General features: G+C 35.9%; 1 protein-coding gene across 1 annotated transcript in view; it reads left to right on the top strand.

Moving 5' to 3' along the window:
* Window positions 1–25,384, top strand: part of Dync2h1 (dynein, cytoplasmic 2, heavy chain 1) — a gene marked incomplete in the record, with an annotated part of 251,163 nt that overhangs the window by 14,031 nt on the left and 211,748 nt on the right. Inside the window, 16 exon segments of the mRNA XM_013511077.1 lie at window positions 1,135–1,330; window positions 6,127–6,222; window positions 10,216–10,368; window positions 10,965–11,063; window positions 12,746–12,885; window positions 13,013–13,241; window positions 14,494–14,621; window positions 15,747–15,862; window positions 16,469–16,596; window positions 19,721–19,870; window positions 20,710–20,915; window positions 21,886–22,041; window positions 22,135–22,249; window positions 22,911–23,081; window positions 24,034–24,416; window positions 25,162–25,295. Of these exon segments, the coding sequence (XP_013366531.1) occupies window positions 1,135–1,330; window positions 6,127–6,222; window positions 10,216–10,368; window positions 10,965–11,063; window positions 12,746–12,885; window positions 13,013–13,241; window positions 14,494–14,621; window positions 15,747–15,862; window positions 16,469–16,596; window positions 19,721–19,870; window positions 20,710–20,915; window positions 21,886–22,041; window positions 22,135–22,249; window positions 22,911–23,081; window positions 24,034–24,416; window positions 25,162–25,295 (2,600 nt within the window).

The raw sequence follows: 25,384 nt of genomic DNA on the forward strand, positions 1-25,384 counted from the left end.
ACTCCAGGAGAGGTCATTATACACGGTAACATGCCAAGGGGCTGAGATCTATTGTAAAGAAGCCTGTTTAACTTTGTTCAACTTAGTGTTTCCCATTTTTCAATAAACCGCCTTCCTTCTGCTTTTCATTTTGGCATAAAACCTATTATTGTCCCATAAAATCATCAGTGTGTGTTTTTAGCATAATTTGAGAAATAGTGGTATACACAAATTAATTTTGAAGGTCACTTCTGAGTATAGGCAAAAAGAGTCATTATTACAGTTTTCTGACATGCTGTATGTGAATATAGCAGACTTTGGACTAAATTATTACTTAAAGCCATTTGAAAGTATCTGTTTTGTACTATGCTTTGTTTCTTTGCTGTTCATAGACTGAATAGGTTTGTTTTTGCTTTTCTGTAGGTTGCTTTGTAAAACAGCACATTTTCTTAATTTTTCAAAATGATTCAAAACAATAAATGTTATATAAAACTATTTCTAAAAGGAAGAAGGTGAAAACACAATACCTTATACTTAATTTGGCTCACCTTTTTCATGATCCATGCTTATTAGCATGTCTCAAAATAATATTTGCTATTAATGTCTTCAAAGGAACAGTGAAAAGATAATACACAGGTAGTGAAACAAATGTAGAAGAATGAAACATTTGAACTTCTGCATTCTTACCATTTAGATTTTTATAAATCATTGACTTTACTGAAAGTATTAAAGAAGCAAATAGGTTAATTAAAAAAATCTAAAGTGTCTTTAGAAAATGAATCCAGATCTTTTCTTTATGGCTTAGTTTTGAGTCTTAGTTGACTTTTCTTTTTTTTTTTTTCTGGTACCGGGAATCGAACTCACGACCTTGTGCTTGCCAGGCAGGTGCTGTGCCCCTGAGCTAAATCCCCAGCCCCGACTTTTCTGACTTTAGAAATGCTTGATTTCAATATTAATGTGATGATATCTTTTGGATATTATGGTTTGTTTCCAAATTCTTAATTGTGAGGTAATGTGAAAAAATATGATTTAAAAGCAGAAAATAAAAAAAATAATATTAGATTTACAGAAAAGTTTAAACAAAAACTATTGTATTTTTCATTCTTCAAGAGTGAGACTATGAAATAAAAGGTTATTCTTTTTTTTTATTTGTAGTATTGAGGCTAATAGTCGAATTATGGAGTTGGATCCCAATGATGGGTCGTTAAAAGTGCATTATTCTGATCGCCTGGTGGTTCTTCTCAGAGAAGTCCGTCAGCTCTCAGCTCTTGGCTTTGTTATTCCTGCCAAAATACAACAAGTTGCAAACATCGCACAGAAATTCTGCAAGCAAGCAATTATTCTTAAACAAGTATGAAATTATATTTTTCAAAGTATGCCTATTCTGAATTCATTACATTAAGCTAGAGAATGTTAAGGACTTCGTTTCCTACTGTTTTTTTAGGCTGGTAGAACAGAATTGTTAACTTGTGAAATTACGGTTTGTTAAGTGACTACATTATGAAATTTACTTGTAAACTATATAGTAGTTTATTAATTTGAAGTATTCTCCTGATGGTTTTCAATCTGAAACATTTGGGAAAGTAGAACTTTATTTTTTTCCTCTTTTGTGTTACCTACTAAAGTTTTAAAGGACTTTCTAGTTGAAGAGTGATCTGCCTGCCTGTGAGGCAGGTTTTTAGAAATTCTTGTTAGTGGGTTGGCCTTTGCTTCTAGTCCTGCCCTTGATCTGCTTGCACAGTGCCAGCACATCATGTCTGTTTCAAACCAGCTCTCAGGTCTCACAACCTCCGTAGCCTGGCATAGAGACTCCTCCTTAGTTGTGTTCTTATTAACGTTACTTGTTTGGCCTTCACTGCCTATACTTTCCCCTCACATTGTATCCTGTGTGTATAGCTTTGTGTCACTAGAAGATAACAGAGATAATCAATTTACATAGAGAAAAGATTTATTTTGGCTTACAGTTTTGAGTGTTCCAACCCATGATTGATTTTTCCCTTGCATTTGGCCCTGTGGCAAGGCAGCATTTCATGACGGGAGCATGAGGTGGCGCATAACTACTCAGCTCATGGCTAGAGAGTGCAAAAAGAAAGAAGAGGGGTTGAGAAGTCCTAGAATTCTCCCCCAGGGAGTACCTCTGAGAACTAAAGGCCTCTCACTGGGCTCCACCTCTTCAAGGGCCTACCACTCAATGAGTTCTTTTTTAGAGATGAAACTTTTAACACAAGTGTTGTTGGGGGACATTTAAGATCTAAACTATGGCACCATCCTTTGATAATGTGAAACCTGGCTTTTCTCTGAGTATGTCTCCATGCAGTAGTATTTTTTCTCTCTGACTGGAAAACTCAGTGCCATTGTTTAATTCCCAACCCAGAGTCACTTTTTCTATTGTGTGTTGCTTTAGTTGATTCTTCCGTATTCTGTGTGCAGTGCAAAAAGCATTATAAAACTTATCATGTTACATTCTTTTATTTTGAGTACTGCACTGGGAATTGAATCCAGGACCTCATATGTGCTAGGCAGGGACTGTACTACTGAACTACTTCCCCCACCCTGGATGTTTTTCTCAACTTTTCTATCACTTGTTATGTGTTGGCAGGCAGGAATAGTATCTTGTGTATTTGGCTTTTCATTCTTTTATTTAACAAAGATTGATTGAGGGCCAGTTTTGCTAGATACAGTATAATGATATAAAAATGAAAGCATAGCACTCATACTTTGGTACAGCAATTCTTACCCTTTCACTTCTGATAGTTTGGAACAATTTTTTTACCCCACTAGGGGAATATCCTCTGCAGTATACAATGTTTAGCAGTATGCCTGGTCTGTTCTCCGTAGACTCCAGTAGTGTCTGCCTGGTACTGACCATGAAAAATATCTGTAGAAAAGACATTGCCAAATGTCCCTTAGGGCATAAATCAGCTATAGTTCAGAACTACTGGTCTAGAGGGAAAGGATAAACTGTGGTAGATGTTTTGTGTTACTATATTCTCCCGTTATCTGCTGTTTTACTTCCCCATAGTTTTATTTACCTGTGGTCCACTGGAGTTTAACAGTATTAAGTGGAAAACTCCAGAAGTAAGGAATTTATAATTTAAAATTGCACACCGTTCCGAGTAACACGATGAAGGCTCACACTGCCCACTCCTTCCTGTTTGGGATGCGTTCCATCCTTTGCCCGGTGTGTCTGCGCTGGGAGTGCTCCAGCCTGTGGGAGCCATTTTGGTTATCAGATCTGATCGCTGTCAGTATGCCATGTGTTTAAGTAACTTTTATTTTATTTAATAGTGGTTCCAAAGCACAAAAATAGTGATGCTGTTAATTCAGATATGCCAAAGAGTAGCTGTAAAATGGTTCCTTTAAGAGGGAAAAGTCCCAGCTGAACAAGGAAAGAAAGCAATTGTGTGCTGAGGCTGATATGTATGCGTGTTAAGAATGAATATTCTACCTGGAAATTGACCAGAAGAAAAAATAAATTTGTGCTAGTTTTGCAATCACATGTCAAACTGCAAAAGTCACACCCACAGTATGTGATAAGCGCTTAGGATAGAAAAGGCGTTAAACTTGGGGTTCAGCACTGTGTGCAGCTTCAGGCATCCACTGTAGGTCTTGAAATATATCCTCTGTGGAGAAAGGGCGAGCTACTGTATTTCAGTGAATCCTCCATTTTACCACCGATCTAACTGCAAACCACATGTGTTACAGTTTTTCCACCGTCACGTAGCCAGTTATGCAGCTAGGATTCGACACCAGGTCTCTTGGACTCCAGAGCCCATGTTGATTTAATTATTATCTATATAGTGGGGCAGGTATGTGAACAAGAAGATGCAATATTTAACGTATTATAAGGGCTATGTGATGGTCAGAGTCCTATGAGAGCATAGAGGTGGGAGTTTTCACTACTTTTCCAGGGAAGGCATAGAAGTAGTATCACATAATTCATTTCAGAGGATTGATGTTTGATGTACCTCTGGAAGAATGTGGATAGATTCTCTCTGCTACACAAGGGGGTGAGTGATTATTTCAAGCAGAGAGGTTTGCTTACTTTTGTAACCTATGTATTTAGTGTATCACAATAGGGGCTCAACAAGTAAAGGAGTGATCATATAGTTTTTATACTTACCCTGAAAGAGCAACTGGGAAAATCTGTTTACATATTTATAGCTTTATTTATGAACACATATATAACTGGAGCAGAGAGTATGAGGTAGAATACTGGGAAGAGAGCAGTATGGCCACATTGGGGTAATAGTATGTTTTCTGTTGCTTCAAGTTGTCCTGATGATGCTTCTTCTGCCTATTATTTTTGTGTTGTTTTATTTTTTGGCACTGAATCTCGAACCCAGGGTCTTGTGCATGCTCTACAAGTGAGCTATGTGCCCAGCCTGGGCCTACTTTTGTGGTACTGAGCAAGTAAAATGGCTGTTCTCCACCAGATAAAGTATTCCTTCATGCATGTTAGTGGAAACAAGAAGAATCAATACAATTCTTCATTTTATAAGCATATATTGTGTGCCAAGAATTTTTGAGGTGCTGGGGATACAAATATTAGAAACATCATCCCTTTGAAGTCCTCAGACTCATCCCGGAGTACCACTTTATCTTTTTACATGACCTATCCTTTTTTTCTTTTTTTTGAGTTTCTTCTCTTTTGGAAGCAGGAATCAAACTCAGAACCTCACGCTTGCCAGGCAATCACCATGCCGCTGAGCTACATCCCCGGCCCTCCTTTTTTTCTTTATCCCCAGTGTCAAAAAACATTGTGTTGACAATATCCTTTGCCCCCCTCCACTCGAACTGTATTTTTATATATTAATTCTTGGACTAAGTCAGTAAACATTTATTTAGAGTATGCTATCTGTTTGACACTGTTATAGGGCTATCATCCCAGTAATAGAGAAGATAGTAGACACATAGATATAATACGTTAGATAGTGATAAGTACTTTGAAGAAAAATAAAACATGGTAAAGAGATGGTTAAAAACCTGCTATTTTACAAAGAGTGATCCCAGCAGGCCTTGAAGAAGAGGTAATGTTTGAGAACAGAAATGATGTGAGGTAAGCAAGAGAACTGCGCAGATATCTAGAGGAAGGCTACTCCGGGTAGAGGGAGTAATAGATGCGAATTTCCTGAGGAGAGCCTCACTCAGTAGCTTAGAATAAGGAGGTCAGTTTGGTTGCAGTGCAGTAAGGGAGAGGTTTGTGGTGGGACAAAGGTACAGTGTAAATAGTCTTTATGTGCCGGGGTAAGGGCATGGGTTTTGTATTTGGATTCAGCGTTTAGTATACTGGGGAACCACTGGAAGGCTCTTACTGAGAGTTTCTGGACTTCAGATTTTATTCTCGAGTGGACTGGGAAGGCATGCATTTTGAACAGGCAAGAGATGTGACCTATGTGTAAGAAATACCACTCTGGGTTCGTAGAGTAAGGGCCATGGTGGGAGGCAGGGATGCTAGTGAGCAGCGGGTGTTACTCTCTTAGGAAGAGATGAGGGTGTGTGGATTGGGTGAGATTGATGCGAGCTGTGAAGTGGTTGAGTTCAAGGTAGATCTTTGAAATTACAGGTATATATGTATTTTTAAAGTATAGGTAATAGGTATTTGCTGATAGGAAATGTGAGGGAAGAGTTAAAGACAAATAATTTTTGCTTTAGGAAATGGCTGAATCATTGTGGTATGTATAGAAAAAAAAGAGCAGGTTTCGAGAGATGCAGGAGCTAAGAATTCAGGTGTCTAGCAGTTGTCATGCTGTTTTTGGTTTCTTTCTTCCATATGAGGCTGTGAATCCGATTCCAGGGACTAGGTTTTATTATCTTTGTCTAACGAGCCTCCAAATATGACGTGGCACATTATAGGAACTCAGTGTATGTGTGTTCATTGTACTCAGTAATTCATGAAGAAATCCAGTATTTGAGATGGAAAACTATTTTTTTTTAATCTTAGAATTGAAAAAAGTTGGGCCGACGATGTAGCTCAGTGGCAGAGCACCTGCCTAGCAAGCGCTAGGTCCTGAGTTCAATTCTTAGTTTAAAAAAAAATTGAAAAAGTTTACCGTTCAAACAATTAAAAATGAAGAAAAATGAAAACTTAAAAATGGAATGTGTTATTTATTATCAATTAATGCTAACTGGACTTTTACTTTGTAGGTGGCACATTTTTACAATTCTATTGATCAGCAAATGATTCAAAGTCAGAGGCCAATGATGTTACAATCTGCTTTAGCGTTTGAACAGATAATTAAGGTAAAGACTTTTTATAATTACATTTTACATGTGAAACAACTCTTTTTAAAAATACTGTGTCTATATAGATGTGAATTGTTTTTGTTAGTCTCATTAACGTCACAAAGTCTTAGGTGTCCGTGTTATTTTCTGATACGCGTATCGTATACTTTCATCATACTCATTGCCCCCTACTCTCCCTTCCGGGCTTTCTTGGGATCTGTGTTCTCTGCCTCTTGTCCAGTAACAGTCCTTGTGAAGTGATTCTCATTTCTGGGTTCTTCAGTAACCCTTCGCCTTAGCAGAACCACTGAGCAGGACTTCCTTTTACTCTCTGATGACTTCCTTCACTCTTAACAAGTAAAATGTTTTCTAGCTGTAGATTTAAATAATTTTAGTATTTCACATATTTTGGTATTTATTTTGATTAATTGCATTAATATGGATGGTATGTCATTTACATGCTATCATATTCACTTTTCCGTGATCTTTGAGGTCTTTGTACAAGGTTCACTGGTGCTTTCCTACCGCTCCCCATTTTGTTATCTAAGATGTATTTGCTCTTTATCTGTGCTTATTAAATGGCCTGACATATGCAATTAGGAAAACCCAGAGTAATGTTCACACTATATTTTGCTGTGTGATTACTATCATTTTGGTGTTTCTATTTTTAGTCTTCATAGACACTAAAATAAGAGGAGGAACATAGCCTGTTATTCTTTTACTTGAAAGTGGGCAACTAGTTGTTTCGAGGACCTCACGACCATGCTCTGTTCTGTTACTCACTAGGAAGACTTACAGAATTTAGTGTATAGTTGTATTCATAAGACTTGGAATCCAGTAAACAGATACAAAACAAAGTTAGGAAGATGCATGGGGTTAAGTCCTAAGAAACCAGGTTGTAAGCTTCCAAGAACCCTCTCATGTAGCTTAACACAGGGCCTGTTTAATTCTCTCAGCAATACCTTGTAGTACATGTGAAATGCTGTCTTAGAGGGAAGGTGGTTAGAGACTCAACGCTCAGTTTTATATTAGGGAATGGGCATTTTTGGTCTCCTATCTACCCCAATTCTTAAGTTTTAGATGGAAAGTAAGAGTTTAAAGACAAACCATACATTTAGATACAGTGAGCAATTCTTATCAGATGGATGGCAAGGACCTTTTAGAAACTGAGTTTTTTAGATGCCAGCTCAGGGTTAATCTTTTAAGAAGCCTTTTCAGAGGCTAGACATAATATCTTAACTCTTTTCTGCACATTAGTAATCTAGCTTATAATTTATGAGAAGTTATGTGATTTATACTGCAGTAGACTAGTTTATAATGAAAAGTTTTAAAAGTCCTGCAATTCTACCTGCAGTTCTACATGGCAGTTTTGAACAGTCAGGTGTATTTCTTTTTAAACTTTTTTCTATGTATATTTTGAAGATGGAATCATGTATAAATTTGAGTTCCTGCCCTCCAGAATTCTATAATACAGTGTGTGGCTGAAGAGTTACAAAGACCCTTAGTATTCTGCTAAGTCCCATCTCAGGTTTTTATCCACTGTTGCAGCTCCCTTAATGTATACTAAATGCAACTTCTTCTCGTAAGACAGTTCCACAAAATAAGGTTACGTCTCTTCAGAAATATTAAGAGATTTAAGGAACTCATGAGAAGGAGAGTAGTTCTGTCTTAGTCACTGTTGCATCTGCTAAGACATCATACCTGACCTCTGCAACTTAAAGGCGGCTGCGAGACACACCCGGGGGCAGAGAGGCGCAGTGGAGGAGAAGGTGCTCAGCCTATGGTGGCCAGAAAGCGGAAAGAAAGGGAGGAGCTGGGGCCTCCAGTGTACCCTTCCAGGCCACACTCCCGGCTACCGCCAACAGGCCCTGCCTCCTAACAGCAGACTCAGCTGCCGAGTCAGTACTCACCATGTACTGACCCTCTGCGGAGGATAGCGCACTCGTGGTCCAGGTCACCTCCCAACTCATGAGAATTTGGGGACATTTTAGATTTAAACCATAACAAGTTTATTATATGTATATGTTAAGCTCTCTCTCGCACATGCACACACCCATACACACACTTCACCCCAATGTTCTTTTGCCTTTTTGAAGTTCCAAGCTTCTTTTGTTAGCATTTCTTTCTAATGTGGAGAATTCCCTCTAGCTATGCTTTAAAAGTAGGTAGGCTAGTAACAAATTCTCTTAGTTTTTCTTTGTTTGAAAATGAGTTTATTTCCCCCTGAAGGATATTTTTCCAGATACAAATTCATGTTTGACAGTTCTTTTCTTTTAGCACTGAATAAATGTTTTTTCACTTCTGCTGGTCTCCATGGTCTCAGTTGAGAAATCATTTGAATTTGTATATCTTTCCAAGCAATGCGTTGTTTGTCTTTGGCTACTTTCAAGATTTCACATTGTTTTGTCTTTTGTTTTCAGAGTTTAATTATTAAGTGGCTTGACACGGGGTTCTTTAAGTATTTTTGGGGTGGATTCACTTCCTCAGAGTCTTAAATATGTAAGTTTATGTCTTTTGCCAGATTTAGGATGTTTTCAGTTGCTGTTTCTTGGAATGTGTACTTCAATTGCTTTTTTCTGTTTCCAACTCTTAAGATGTCAGTAGCTTGTGTATTAGCTGTTTTTTCTCAGAGACCCAGAGATTCTGTTCTTTTTTGTTGTGGTTGACGTTCCCAGTGTTATTCATATTGGGTAAATTCTATGGCGTTATCCTGAGATTTATAATTTCTGATTCTGATTTCCTAACTTATCCATTCTACTGTTGACTCCATCTAGGAATTAAACAATTTGTTACTAAATTTTTCAGTACTATATATTCTGTCTTATTCTGGAAAATTTCTTTTGTTTTTCATTAGTCCCAAAACAAATTGTAATTGCTCATTAAGGTGTTTTTATAATGGCTGCCCTAAAATCTTTGTTAGATAATTTCAACTTTAGATTCCTTTTAATATTGGCCCCTGTTGATTACCTTATCCAATTCAAATTGTGAATTTCCTAATTTTTAGTGTCATGGATGATTTTCAGATACATCCTCATCATGTTAGACATTGTGCCATGATATTCTGGACAATATTTAATCCTCATAATTTAGGAAACAGTCATTCTGCTGAGCTATAGCATGCTGGCTGAGTGGATGTGTGTGTGTGTGTGTTTCCCTGGATTATGCAAGTAGCATCCTGATGAGTGTGGAACACCAGTTTGTACTGCTTTACTGCAGACGAGTGGACTTTGGTGCTGCTTTTTTCACTTCAGATACTTTCCTATAAAGGAGATGCATCAGCTTCTATCTCACTGCCTTCAAACAGGGGCGTGAGCTCAGCTCAAGGGTGGGCCTCACCGGTTCCAGGAAGGTTGAGCAAAGGACTGATTCACCCTGCTCTGTTGCTGTGAAGGAGGGGTGGAAGCTCTCTCTGTTCAGTTCTACCAGCACACTTTGGTGGGGAAATTGGAGCACTGCCTGCTTGTGCAAGTGGAGGATGGAAGATCAGCCTTCTGCTTAGTCCCGCCGAAACTGTAGAGAGGCAGCTTTTCCCCTGGAGTCTGGCTGTCACACGGTGGGATTGCTAGAAAGGTTTCTGATAGTTAGGCTGATACGTTTCTAGTCCTTTGGGTGAGGCAGCAGGCCTTTTCTGGAGTGTTTTTGATCTGTACCTCTCAACAGTTCCATGTTGGAGGCGTCTCCAATATCCTGTCCTGGATATATGGTAGACAGTGGGAAACCTAGCTATGTTGTTCCTTAATTCCGGAGGTTTCTGGACTGTCTGACCTTTTCATTATACGTTTTAGACTTTCTGTGCTTGTTGCATTATGCCAAGGGTGTTTTAGTAGTAAGAGGGAGAAACTGAAAGAAATAGAGCTACTCAGCCTTTACCAGAGTACCTTAGCATTATAAAATGGAAAATTATTACGTGCTTTTTTTAAATTGTAGTCTGTATTGGGAATTATAATGTAGAATGGAATCTTTTAGGAAAAAGTTGTGTCCGAATACTACATGTCTTTTACTGTACCATAGAATTCAAAAGCAGGAAGCGGAGGAAAATCACAGATTACTTGGGATAATCCTAAAGAACTGGAAGGTTATATCCAAAAACTCCAAAATGCTGCCGAACGACTTGCCACTGAAAATAGAAAACTGCGGAAATGGCACACTACTTTTTGTGAAAAGGTACACTTTGTTTATAAAATCAAGGAGGATATCAGTGGGGTTATTAAAAAGTAGTTCTGGTATTATTTAAGAGAAAACTTACTTTAAAGTAATTTGGAACTTAAAGTGCAAAAATAGTATCACATTTACCCTTCATTCAACCTCCCTTGATGTCAGCAGCTTACGAAACCATAGCATAGGTATCAAACCAGGAAAGAGGCTGCTTTTTAATATGACAACTCTTTCCGCTAAAATCCTTTTTCTGTTTTGGGATATAATCCAGTTTCTTACTTTGCATGTGGTAGTTGAGTCTCTGTAGTCTTTTGCTCTTCAGTGTTTTCTTGTTTTTCATGACCGTGATACTTCTAAAGTGTGCTGGTCAATTGTTTTGTAGACTTTCAATTTAGGCTTATATGATATTTTCTTATGGGACTTCAGCAGAAATACCCCAGAAGTGATGTTTTGGCCTACTTGGTACATCCGGCAGGTCTTGATATATCTTACAGGTTGAGTTATACTTGTTCACTTAGTTAAAATGATACCTGTCAGTTTTCTCTAATGAAAATTACTGTATTTCCAGCAATACACTAAGATTGTTATGTTCTAATTTTTAATAGGTGGTCATTCTTATGAATATTGATCTGCTTCGGCAGCAGCAACGCTGGAAAGATGGATTACAAGAATTGAGAACTGGTTTAGCAAGTGTGGAAGCACAGGTGGAGTATATTTTACTTTTTGTCTGTATTTTGGAATATAATCTTTTCAGAATAGGCATATATGAATTGATGGGAGATATGTCTATCTTTAAATCTTTGCCAATAAATTCCTAGTAACTTTAGAATTTTTTGACAAAATTATAAAGACCAAAACATGGCAATAAATTTACATTAAACTTATAAAAAAAGTTTGCTTCACAGAATGCTAAATTTCCCATTGTACAGTTAGTAGTGTTTCCGCCTTGGTATTGAATATCTATTGTTTGTTAATTCTCTTTAACTGTGACATGTATAGAACACAAAGTTAAGTTGAGGAAGAAGACTAGGAATAGAAGTAACTTTATGTGAGAATTGTTTCCTTTTCTGGAGAAGGCATTAACATTTCAGTTTTACTCACATTTTGACATAAGACATGGTGTCCATGCGGTGGTGGCATAGAGCCTGCTATGCAGTGGGTGGTGACAGAATCACAGCTGAATATGTGTTAGCTGTTGAATCATAGTTGAATATGTATTTTTTAGTATTTTAGAACTTTGAGACAAAAACAAAAATACTAGGTGTATAGAAGCAAAACAGTAGGTAAACTATCTGTGCCGCTGAAAATACTTTCTTGTCCCTGGGACACAATGCCCAAAATCCACGGTTCTTAGGCGGAAAGGGTCCTTTGGCTCACAGATTGTAGAGATGCCACCCTGTAGTCTGCTGGCTCTGAGACACGGTGACATGTCAGCGGGGCATGGCGGAAAGAAACGGCTCCAGTCGTGCTGGAGGGAAGCAGAGGCAAGGGAGGAAGAAGAATGTGCCGTATGCGGCACACCCTCCCAGGCCACGCCCACAGTGACCTGCTTCTTCCCGCCAGGGTCTCCTCCCAGTGTCACAGCCGGCTGTGAACCCGTCAGGGGACTGAGCCAGTGATGAGCGTCACACAGCCATGATCAGTCTCCTCCCAGAAGGCCCACTTACCAGAGCATGAGACTTTGGGGCACATTTTAAATCATCGCAGCATTCTAATATTTTAAAGTTCTTATGTTTAAAATATCCAGTGAATCATTTAGGAAGTGGAGTGGAAGACTAGCGATAAAAATAACTGTCAGAGGGGGCTGGGGATTTAGCTCAGCGGCAAAAGCACCTGCCTGGCAAGCGCAAGGTCGTGAGTTCGGTTCCAGGTATCGGAGAAAAACAAAACAAAACAAAACAAAAATAACTGTCAGAACTTTTCCCTATTTTTGGAAGGGCAGTAAAATTTTAGTTTTATTCACATTTTGACATAGAACAGGGTGTACATAGAAGTAGTAACACGAAGCCTACCATGTGTAGGTGGTAATGGGATCTTAGTGGAATGTGAATGCCATACCTCGTGGGAATTTTTGAAAAATGAGTATAAAATTTATAAAACAAACCATGCTTTGTTTTACTGCATTATAAAGTCCAAATACAAAATCCATTTAATACTAGTTTAATTTTCTAATATTATTGCTTTATGCACTATTTGTAAGTATTGCTGATTAGATCTTTTTCTATTTGACTCTATAAATTTACTGAAAGTGACAAAGAGTTGCATGTTTCAGAATATTTAAAATGAGTTTTTTTACTTATACTTTATATGATATGAAATTGTTAAATGAAAAATTGATTTTACCACCTAATTTTTAAATAAAAAATATGTGAATGTAACACATTAGGGATTCCAAGCAAGCGATATGCGTGCATGGAAGCAGCACTGGAACCATCAGCTGTACAAAGCTCTGGAGCATCAGTATCAGATGGGCTTAGAGGCGCTTAATGAGAATCTGCCGGAAATAAATATTGACTTAACTTACAAGTAAGGTGTTTTAATATCCCAGTTTAATTTTCAATTCATAATTTTAAAATAATGTATATTTTAAATTAAGTATGCAATTAAACTATATAAATTTCTAAATAAAATTAAATTCATATTTTATTTTCAGACAGGGACGGTTACAATTCCGACCCCCTTTTGAAGAAATTCGGGCTAAATATTATAGAGAAATGAAGAGATTTATCAGCATTCCAAATCAGTTTAGAGGAGTAGGTGAGGCAGGCGATGAGTCTATTTTTTCTGTTATGATTGATAGAAACGCAAGTGGATTTCTGACTATTTACAGCAAAGCAGAAGACTTGTTTAGAAGACTGTCAGCTGTTTTACATCAACATAAGGTACAGAGTATGATTTCCTTTCTTTCATAAAATTTCAACTGATTAAATCAACATCAAATGTCACATTAATAGTTTATTTTATTTGGCATATGATTAAAACTTGGTAGACCAGAAAGCCCAATTTGTGGATTCTTACATAATGAAATTTATGCTGCAGATGAAAAAAAGTTTTTGTCTTTGATTATTTCGTGAAAGAGACTAAAAGTTGTTTTCTTATTGTGTCAACTTAGAATGTGCTATGACTATTGTCATTTTTCTTTCTGTTTTTGAGACCAGGTCTCACTATGTAGTTCAAGCTGGCCTTAAACTCACTATGTAGCCCAGGCTGGCCTCAAATTTGTGGCAATCCTTCCGCATCAGCTTCTTAAGTGCTGGGACTACAAATGTGCTCCCCCATGCCTGGCCACTGTTGTCAGCTTTAATTCTCCTGAAGAAAATGTATTTTGAGGGGAAGTGCTCAAATTTTAATGAATTCAGGGTGATATGTAGACATTCTCATGTTGCTTAATGAGTTGGTTATAATCTGAAAAATGTTATGTGTGTGCATGTCATAGAGCAGTGATGGCGAACCTTTTAGAGCTCTCAGGGATAACAAACAGGCCACTGTGGCACGTGCCATAGGTTCGCCCCCAGTGTCGTAGAGTGTGCTCACGCACACTGAGATGGGAAGCTGGCTGTGCACCTGGCTGTGTGGTAGAGCTAGCACTGTATATGTGGTGTCACTGAGTGGAGCGTGGCTGTTCCGTACTGCTTTAAGCGCATCATGCAAGTAATTCCAAATACTACAGACAGCCTAATTTCACTGCTCATTTGTACTGATCCTGAGACATATGACTGAAAATGTGTTCATTTCCTTAACTGACACCGCAGTGCTTGTACATTTTAGATTTCTAGACTCCACTGGGTAAATCTGGATACTTTCAGATCTGTAGCTTGTCACAGTGAGTTTGGCATTGGAGAAGTGATTCTATCTCAGTATTTTATGTACATCTACTTTAACAAGATAATCTAAAGAAAGAGTTTTATTCTCTTTTTAAAGTTTATGATTACTATATTTTCATACTAAATCCTTTTTTTCCTGACTTTTTTAGGCTATGCAGTAATGAGTACATTTACTTATTTAAATCAACATTCACCTCACTACTGTACATTTTCCTCTTCTTTTTTGGTCCAAATAGTTGGACTCTAAACTTTTTGATAGCAATTTATTAGTTCTGTTTCTCTAATAATATGTTTTTCATTCTTTAAATAGGAATGGATTATGATTGGGCAAGTTGACATGGAAGCTCTGGTGGAAAAGCATCTTTTTACTGTGCACGATTGGGAGAAAAATTTTAAAGCATTGAAAATAAAGGGGAAAGAAGTAGAACGACTTCCGAGGTATTGGTGGTTAATGTAACACTGCTGAACCATACTTCAGTAGTTTTTGACATGGATAGTAAGGGTATTCTCCACTTAATTGTATTGAAATGAAATTCTTCACTTCTGTAGATCTCAGCTGTGACATTTGAGCATCGTCTGGATAGGGATGAAAGACATTTCCTTTCTAGAGGTGCTGGCTGAGATTTAGTTGGGTAGAACAAATTGGAGGATGACGCTTCTATTAAGCCCTGGTATGAGAAGCTATTATTTGCTGTGCATTAGTGCAGTCTGGTTATGGTCAGAAGCTACTGGTGAGAACATACCAGAGAATATAATGCTAGTGCTGTTTAACTCTGCTTTTGTACTACTCTGCTTCCTTTCCGAATGCCCTGCGAGGCATACAATGAAGTGCTGCATCTGTGTATTGCTCTGTATGTAGACCAAAGCCTCTGAAGGGTGTTGCATAGCCTAGCTACTTGAGAATTTATCTCCCTTGCTATTTGACATTTTTACACTGGAGCCACTATTAGTAGTACTTTACATGAAAAGCCTTGTGTAATAGCGCATGTGTCAGCTATAAAAGGTAACGTTGCCTTCGTTCATTCATTTACTCAAATATTTGTGTTTTGGCTGCAGAATACTGAATTTATCTTATAACTACTTAAATAAGTATATTCTATGCTATGACAAAATGTATAAATATTTTAATATATTCCGCCAATTCTTTAATAATTTATAATAGGCTTTTGTAAAAATTGATATATGTGGGGATGATAAAAAGTTATTGTTATATTTACATTGTTCAACAAAAAAAACCTTTGAAATAGTATGTGTAAGGCACTTTTGCTAAATTAAATGCAAAATCTGGATGTGTTTAAAGATCGCAGTAAGCTGGGAATAGTGGTGCACACCTGTAATCCCAGCACTCAGGAGGTTGAGGCAGGAGGATTGCTGTAAGTTTAAGGTCAGCCTGGGCTATATAAGTGAATTCAAGGCAGCCTGCACTACAGAATAAGACCCTGTCTTAATAAATAAATAAATAAATATCACAGTAATACTTTCTATATAAATTTTGATTTTATACAAAGTCTTTACAATATAATGAGAGTTTTTCATGTTAAATATGTCATTGACATTTTTTAGTACTGTCATGGTGGATTGTTTAAACATTAATTGCAACCCTGTGAAGACTGTGATTGATGATCTCATACAGAAGTTATTTGATATCCTTGTTCTTTCTTTGAAGAAGTCTATCCAAGGTAAAGAGACCTTCATTTTAATTTTTACTTCATTTTTTATGTAGAGGCATGTACTTTGGTCGTTATAAAATATGAATTTCAATGATGATTAAAAATTGAAACTGAGCTAGACAGTATTATGAAATAAAATTTGCTCAAAATGATAATTTTTAAAAGTAAGAAAGCTCTCATCCATTCTTATGAGATATAAAATCTGGAGACATCTGTATTTGGAGTTTGAACTTGTTTCATTTTATTGTATGTTACTGAGAAATGTAGGTAATTCTGGCATAATCCATTTCACATCTCTTTAAATGACACAATTAAATATTTTAACATATTAAGAAAATCGAAAAAACTTAATTTTTAGTAAAGCTTACTAAGAATGATTATATTTTACTTTTTTCTGAGAACTTCTAAGCACAATGGGAAACTAGTAAACTTTCATGGAAAGAAATTTTTCACTATTCAATATTTTGAAATTTTGTTGTATGAGAGTGAATTATATTCTAGGATTTAATGTATTTTATGTAGGGATTATTTCTAATACTTTTTCACTTAGAAATTATGTGAATAAATGTTTTTGGATAATAATAATAATGTTTCTTATTCCCCGTTACTATTCAGCTCATTTACATGAAATTGATACATTTGTTACTGAGGCTATGGAAGTCTTAACAGTTATACCCCAGTCTGTGGAAGAAATAGGTGATGCAAATTTACAGTATGCTAAGCTGCAAGAATGGAAGCCAGAGGTGAGAGTCATAAAGTGAGGTGGTTATTATTTTTATTGAACTGGAGATATTTGAATTAGGGAATTCTATGTGATTATGTAATATAATCTCAACCCAAAAGGAGGTCTGTTTAATCTGGTCCAACTCATTAGCTCTGGCTGGCCTCTCGATTCAGTGATGGTTTAATAAAACACTAATGTTAATGCTTTGTATTGTTCTTTGAAGTCTATTTTATGATATATCAGAATATGAGCAAACAAATAATGCTGTTACCTTCAAAATTCTAATTGTATGATGCTAAATTATGAAGTTAGAGCTGCATTGAGTATACATATGCATAATGAAAAAGTTCATAATTAAAGACGAAGGTGAAAGAATGCTAAAAGCTTATTAAAAAACAGTAGCCCTCAGGCTGTCACCTAGAATAAGCAAGCTAAAAATTTTTTTAGTATGTGTGCTGCTGAAGTGAGAAGCACAAGCCAAAACTTTATAAAATATATTATAGATGACTTTAATTATTCTTAGAACAAGAAGGAGTAATCATTCAAATCAGTACATAAATTTTTATGTGTCTTCACTATGCGATGCAGTTAAAGTTATAAAGACAATTTAACAGTGAAAAAATATACCTCCTGGTGGAAGGAATGACAAACTTTTACATGATAGGCTTAAAGGTACAAAAGAAGATTTGAAGGTGAATACAATAATGTACTTTTCTGGTAGAAGAAATTAATTGAAGGAATAATTTTGTGTTATGGCAGTTAGATGCACAGAGGTATTCATTTATTTATTCCTTTAGCTGCTATTTATAGATCATCAGCTATATTTCAGGCATTGTGCTAGGAGTTGGATATACATCTGTGAACATGCTTTATTCTCATGGAATATGCTTGTGTGTGTGTGTGTGTGTGTGTGTGTGTGTATCTGTCTGTGTGTTAAGAGGAGGGGTGGTAAGAGAACTAAAGAACTTCTGTGCTAAATTAGAGGACAGGATGTTCTTCAGGGTGTGTTTATCATGGGAAATATTTTAAGAGCAACTTAAAATCACTGATCAGCACCCTCAGTCTGTAAAGATCACAAGGTAGAGGAGGGGTTTGTTATGCCAAGAAGCAGTTAGTTAAGCTCTAATATTACCATGAAAGTTTGTTATGAAGAAAGCATAGTATTCAACGAACAAAATAGTATTAGGTAAAATTGGAAAGGTAGGCAAGGGCCTGATTCTGAAGGGACTTTTAGACATTGATGACTTTGGTTTTTTCCTAAGTGTAATAGACGTCTTTCCATCATGTCCAGGAGAGGAGGGACATAGTTAGCTTCCACTCTGAAGTGATGACTCTGGCCGCTCTGTGAAGAAGAGATTTCAGGGACTATAGCAGGGAAGTCAGTTAGTTGGATAGTTGTATTATCTCTTATTATTATTTTTAATTTATGTTCTAATTTTATGTGGTGAGATCACTTTATATTTTGAATCAATTAGTTGGATATTGTAATATGGCAGATGAAAGCTGATGAAAACTTGTACCCTGTAGTAGCAGTGGGGATAGAACTGGAGAGGTTGATGACATATTTTATAGTTAGAACTAAGAAGGTCTTCTGATACATTAGGTCGAGAGGGTTAGAGAAAGAGAAATCAAAGTGTTTCCTAGGATTTTGGTTTCACTAGCTGGGCAGGAGGAATTTATGCCTTTACCTGAGATGAAGAGGGCTGGAGGACAGATTAGAGTTGGGATGTAGTGGATGCTGAGATGACTGGGAGAAGTTGAATTTGGAGTAAATGTGAGATCTAGAGAGATAACTTCGGAAGTCGTCTTTCTATCCCTGATAACAGTGCTGGCTGAGATCATCCAGTATTTAACAAACAGTAGCAGGTGTAGGACAAAGATTGAATTGTGTGAAAAGCAGAGTTCAGGCATAGGAAGAGGAAGCAAAGAAGACTGAGAATGAAGGGGGAGGAAAGATTGTAACATCACAACAGCTAAGATGAGAACTAGAGATAATGTTTGCTGGAAACAGCAAGCAGGTGATGTACTAGGTAGGAAGTAGCGTGAGAATTAGTTCAAGCTCGGTCCCGTGAGCCACATTAAGGATCATATGCTGTATTTTGTGGGCAGTGAGGACACATTGTTGTGTTTTATGTAGCCAGATGCAGCAAAATGTCATAGAATTCTGCTTTGGTATGTCTCTCTGTAGTACTAGAAACGGGTAGGTCAGGAAGCTGTTGTAATGTCTTGACAGGCTAACCTAGTTACTGTCTTTATGGATTCACAGTTTCACTCAAGCTCACATTACTATTATCATTACCCTTGTTAAATTCTGATCTCGTGAAAGGAATTCAAATCTTACTTCATTGTTCTTGTATAATTCTCCTAGTACCGGAAGGCTTCTTGGACCGTTGGCTTTTCTCTGTTTCTTAGATGGAAATGATTCTGCCCAGGGATCATTGAGATACATATTTGAATTTCTTCTGTTGTCCGTTTTGTCATATACCCACAGTGGTATTTAAAAGGCTTTCAATGGATATTATTGCTTTGAGCGATAAAAGTACAGGTATTAATTACAGGACAGTGTTTTACAGTGCTTTAAAAAACTTAGAAGTAACTCAGGTAATTTAGTGCATACTGAGCTTCATTCAGATTGTTTAACAAACTGCTTACAATGCGCAGCTCAGTACATTTCAGTTAGAAAGTCCGAGGACAGGAGCTTGATTTCACTTGTTCAGCTGTCCCTTTCGTGAGTGCTTTTTTGTGACATTGTCTTCTCTACAAAGTGGGGTATTTTTTTTTAACTTGTGCTCTTATAATCACTAATCTTACTCTCTTAAGACATTCTTTAGCACTTTCTGATGAATGGAACATTTATAATGAGGATTTTACTTTGAACAGCTATAGTTACTGTCTTTATGGAGTCATGGTTTTGCTCAAACTCTTATTACTATTGTTATTACCCTTGTTAACTTCTGATGTTAGATTGTCTTAGTTGACCTTCTGTATAAGTAAGCATTAGAAATTTTATATCTAGGATTTTAGCAAATTACTTAAAAGCAAAAATCGTGAGTTTGGAGAAGCAAGTTATGAAGCAAAAATTAAAATAAATGAAATCTTAAAAGACTAGAGAAAATAATTTGTCACACTCTTTTAACTTTTAGATTTTGCCGTTATTTCAAGAAGCTGAAGATAAAAACAAACTTTTACGAACTGTGGCAGGTGGAGGGTTAGAAACAATTAGTAATCTGAAAGCCAAATGGGATAAATTTGAGTTAATGATGGAAAGTCATCAACTTATGATTAAAGACCAGGTATGAAACTTTTAATTATTTTATTAAAATGATACCTCACGTGGTTTGTCTTTATTTTCTACCATACCCAAAGAAGAAAATAGTCACTTTAAAATATAATTTATTTTCATAAAGTATTATGAATTAATTTGTTTACTATATAGGTCTGAAGGTGATTTCTGAAACTCATGTTCTTTTTTTATTACTACATTTATTAAGCTGTCAGTTTGACTATTCCAGTGGACACTCTAAAACTTAAAGCTCAAGTTTCTTTCTCAAGTTAGATTGCAAGGTGAAATAATACCTTTGCTCCATAACCTTGTCTGAGGCCTAGATTTCTTCAGTTTAATTTCTCAGCCTCTCTAGGGTACTGTCCCAGATGGGTCACCACCACATTCGCTTCCTACCTAGCAGTGGAGGGGAAGAGGGAAAGAGAAGGGGGAACCGTCTGTCTTTTAAGATGCAGCCCGGAGACTGTACACATATGCTGCACTCGTACCCTGTTTACCGGAAGTTAGTCTATAACTGTCGGCTGCGTGGAGGACTCGGAAATGCTTTCCTTAATTAAGCGGCTGTATACTCAGATAAAACAGCCATCAGTCTTCTATCACTTTTTAAAAACTATATCACTTTCGTTGATAATTGTCTCGGGTGCTGTTAATCACGAGAATTCATTGTTTAATGTTGATAGTTGAGTATGAATTTAACCTTATGTGGTTAAATCAGTAATGAAGATGTAAACCTTTGGAAAGTTCATGTTAATTTTTTTCACTTTTAAACAGAAAACATTAGAAATGAAAATGCAAAAGTTAAGTGCAACTTTACTGTGCATTAAATTATTTGAACTTTTTGGCTTGTAGATTGAAGTGATGAAAGGAAATGTGAAATCACGTCTTCAGATGTATTATCAGGAACTGGAAAAATTTAAAGCTCGTTGGGACCAACTGAAACCTGGTGATGATGTCATTGAAACCAGCCAACATAATTCTCTTGAAAAAAATGCAAAGTTAATAAAAGAGAAGAAAATTGAGTTTGATGACCTTGAAGTCATAAGGAAAAAGCTAGTGTATGTTTTTTTCTTTAAAATTGTTCATGTTCATTAGAAAAATAAATTTTGTTTATATTAAGCTAGTAATTTTCTTATATCTACTGTCTTAATACCTCCCTTCATAAACTTTAGTAGTTTTGAAATACAAATAATACATGTATATGTCCACATTAGTACTTTCTTATGAGTTGTTGGAATATTAGAGCAAATTTCAAGGAAGACTTTAAAATAAGATAAAAATTAAATTTATATATAAGTTATGTTCAGAAGTTGGGATATGTTTCATGATCTCATTCTGTTTAAAATGGAATATATAAAACATTTGGGGAAAATATTTTTAATGCCTCTTTGAGAAAAATGAATGTAGAAAAATAAGTAATAAGTCCTCCAGGGAAAAAAGGGAGGTTGTTATTTATCTTATAATAATATAAGATACTAGGGACCAGGGATTTAGCTCAGTGGCGTAAGCGCCTGCTTGGCAAACATAAGGTCCTGAGTTCAATCCCCGGTACCAAAAAAAAAAAAAAAAAGTATATAAGATACTAGATTTGAGAAGTATTTTAGGTTTGATCTAATTAGGTGAATGTATCAGTAAAATAATTCATAGATGAGTAGAGATTTTAGTACTGTCCTTATTAAGTGGCATTATCATGATTAATTGAAAAACATCTTATATTTGACTGAGACTATTCTTATATCAATTTATAGATTTATTAAAATCATGAACATTCATATATATATGATTTACACAGAAATATCCATGTATGCATTACCAACTCCATGTTTGCTCCTTTTGAAAAAATGTCCATTATTTAAGTCATAAAATTCTCTTGTAAATTATTTCATCTTCTACTGTACTTTCACTAGTTATATGCATACACGAATGCTTATAGCCATGCAAATATATAGTCAAAGTTTGTTCAAATGACTTGATATTTAACAGTTGTTCTTTTTACAACTATAAATATTTTAATATTTGTTTTGGCAGTGACGATTGTCATCATTTCGGACTAGAGGAGCCTAACTTCTCTCTAGCAAGTACCATCTCTAAAGACATTGAGAGCTGTGCACAAATTTGGGCGCTTTATGAAGAGTTTCAACAAGGATTTCAGGAAATGGCCAACGAAGATTGGATTACCTTTCGGTTTGATTCAGAAACAATATTAATACATAGTTCCTTATAATTTGATATTTTCTGTGTATGTGAACTTCAGGGTGTTTTTTTGTTATTTTATAGGACAAAGACTTATCTATTTGAGGAATTTTTGATGAATTGGCATGAAAAATTAAGGAAGGTTGAAGAACATTCAGTTATGACAGTGAAATTACAAGCAGAAGTTGACAAATATAAAGTAAGATCGTTTTAGTTTATTCTGTTAGTTAAAATGTATTTGAAGCTTTCATTAACCTTTTTCTCATTTGGTAACTGAAGCGTAATTTTAATTTATATGTTTTTGGTTAAATTATTATAAGCCAGGTGTAGTGGTGCCTGCCTTAACCTCAGCGCTTGGGTGGTGGAGGCAGGAAGAGCACTGCGAGTTCGAAGCCAGCCTGGGCCATATAGTGAGTTCAAGGCCAGGCTGAACTACATAACGAGACCCTGTCTCAGAAACAAACAAACCCAAAGAACCAAAAAAATTATTTCGTTATATAAAACATCAGAAATATAAAGTAAGTCTAGAAATTACAGATATTTTTGCTGTCAGTTGAAAAATTATAACTAAGAAATTAATGGATAATATTATAGAGTATTTATAGATCCTAGTGCAGCATGGGTTGTATCCTAAAATAGAAATATTCTTTCACGTTTTAAAATATATAAAAGTGCAAGGGAAAATTTGTATATATTTATAGCAATGTTTAATAAAAACTTTCCTATAATTCTGTTTAAAAATGTGATTTCACAATTGTTAAATAAGATAATAGAGAAAAATTTTGAGTGCTAATAACCATGAGATTATAATGTGTGGTTTACGTATGTGAATATACACCTTTTCTTTTTCTTTTACACAGATTGTAATTCCTATCTTGAAATACGTGAGAGGGGAGCATCTTTCTCCGGATCACTGGCTTGACCTTTTCCGTCTGCTGGGACTTCCTAGAGGGACGAGTCTGGAGAAACTACTGTTTGGTGATTTGCTCAAAGTAGCAGATGCAATTGTAATCAAAGCTTCAGACCTTAAAGTGAGAATATTTTTATAAATATCCCTTAATGCTGACCTTTGTTGATACAGTTTTGCTTCGTATTCTGTTGTTTAAATAAAAGTCAGACTTTTTCTTCTCTTAAAATTGTAATAATGTATTATTCCATTCTTTCATGAGTGATGCATCTAAATCAATCTAGTACTGTTAGCGGGCTTATGGGAACAATAATATACTGAAACCATTCTTTGTGAGGGAAAAATATGCAATAAAATTTTTCCTTTAAGAAGGATGTCAGCTACAGTAAAAAGCTAGAAATCATTTTACATAGTGCATTTAAATCATATGGTATGTTACAAATTGAAGGTAAAGGATACAAAAATCTAAGCGAATACCTTGTTTATTAATCAGATTTAGCAAAGGCCATAGGTAATTGTGAAAGTTGTCACAATACTTTTGTAAGTGGCAAACACTGTTGTATTCTGGCCATTTATTATAAAAATGTGACTCATGATGCCATGTTGTTTTATTTTCTATCCAAAGGTAAACCTATGTGTTTGTCAGTAATCCTGGAACATGTTTGATAATCATGAGAAGGTGTAAAGGTTTACTGTTAATCCTTTCAGATAAATCAGAATCTACAGTAAGATTACAATAACATTTCTGTAGTTGCATTCTCCCAAATATTAGACTTTTGATCTCCAAGACTTGAAATAAGCCAGACTAGTTTTCTCTCGAATTTTCTGTTTTTCTTTTATAGACGTAAAAAGCATAAAGGAGAGATTTGTGTGTTCATATGAATGTGAATACTTAATACCTGATATATCTTGATATGATAGCCAGTTGTTTTTGGATTACATGTAAAATATATTCACTTCATTTTTTTGCCTTATGGTAAAAATCCATACAAAAGTATATTCTTGTAAAGTACATTTTAATAATTTACATGACAGTTAGTTTGAAATAGTAAGTGTGGATATTCTGTGTTACACAGGATTTAAATAGTCGTGCACAGGGGGAGGTTACAATCAGAGAAGCTTTACGTGAACTCGATCTTTGGGGAGTTGGAGCAGTGTTCACGCTGACTGACTATGAAGACAGCCAGAGTCGAACTATCAAGCTGATTAAAGACTGGAAAGATATAGTAAACCAGGTTGGAGATAATAGATGCCTTCTTCAGTCCTTAAAGGATTCTCCATATTATAAAGGATTTGAAGATAAAGTGTCAATTTGGGAAAGAAAACTTGCAGAGCTGGATGAGTACTTGCAAAATTTAAATCATATTCAGAGAAAGTGGGTATATTTGGAGCCCATTTTTGGCCGTGGAGCATTGCCAAAAGAACAGACACGTTTCAACAGAGTTGATGAAGATTTTAGGTTAGTACAACTACATAAAACCTTGACACATATGGCAGCATCTTATTCAGATTGTGAAGTGCTTGTTCATCTCTGTACGTAGTCTCTTTTCTTTGGACCTTCTGCAAAGCTCTCTCTCCTTTTTTTTCATTCCAGTCATTTAAAGAAGTCATAAGTTATGTTTTATTATCCACCTTAACGAAACTTTGTACTTTACCTTCTTAATATCATGCGTCCATCTCCCTCTCTCTCTCTCTCTCTCTCCCTCGCTCTCTCTCATGTGTATATGTGTGAGTGGTACTGAGGATTGAACCCAGAGTGTTGCATGTGCAGGCAAGTGCTCAGCCACTGAACTATATCTCTGCTGTTTTAATAATCTTATTTTGAGACAGCATGTTGCTAAATTTCGCAGGCTGGCCTTGAGTGTGCAATCCTCCTGCCTCAATCTCCTCAGCAGCTGGGATTGTAGGGGTGCTGTACCATGCCTAGCTTTATTTAAATATGTAAAAAACTATTAAATTTCTTTCTCTGTCATCAGATCATTCTTTGAGTTAGGACTTAATATGTTTGATGAACAAATGATACATGAGAAATTATAATGTGAAAAGAGAAGAATCATACTGCGACATTAATTTTTAGCATAATTTATTAAGTGTTAATAATCGTGTTTCCTCAATTTATTTGAAGCAGATGAAAAACTTAGATATCTTAATCTCTTTCAGCTGCAAAACTGTTAATACATGTGAAAATAATTGTTCTTTTGTAGATCAATAATGGCTGACATCAAGAAAGATAATAGAGTCACAACATTAACTACTCATGCAGGAATCAGAAATGCTCTACTAACGATACTTGATCAGCTTCAGAGATGTCAGAAATCATTAAATGAATTTTTGGAGGCATGTTTTTTTTTAAAGCAATCTATATGTAATAAATTGTCAAGTATTTAATATCTTAATTAAAAATAAAGCTTTAAAAAATTTTTTTTT

This window comes from Chinchilla lanigera, unplaced genomic scaffold (genome assembly GCF_000276665.1).
Source record: "Chinchilla lanigera isolate Chin_1 unplaced genomic scaffold, ChiLan1.0 scaffold00011, whole genome shotgun sequence".
NCBI lineage: Eukaryota > Metazoa > Chordata > Mammalia > Rodentia > Chinchillidae > Chinchilla > Chinchilla lanigera.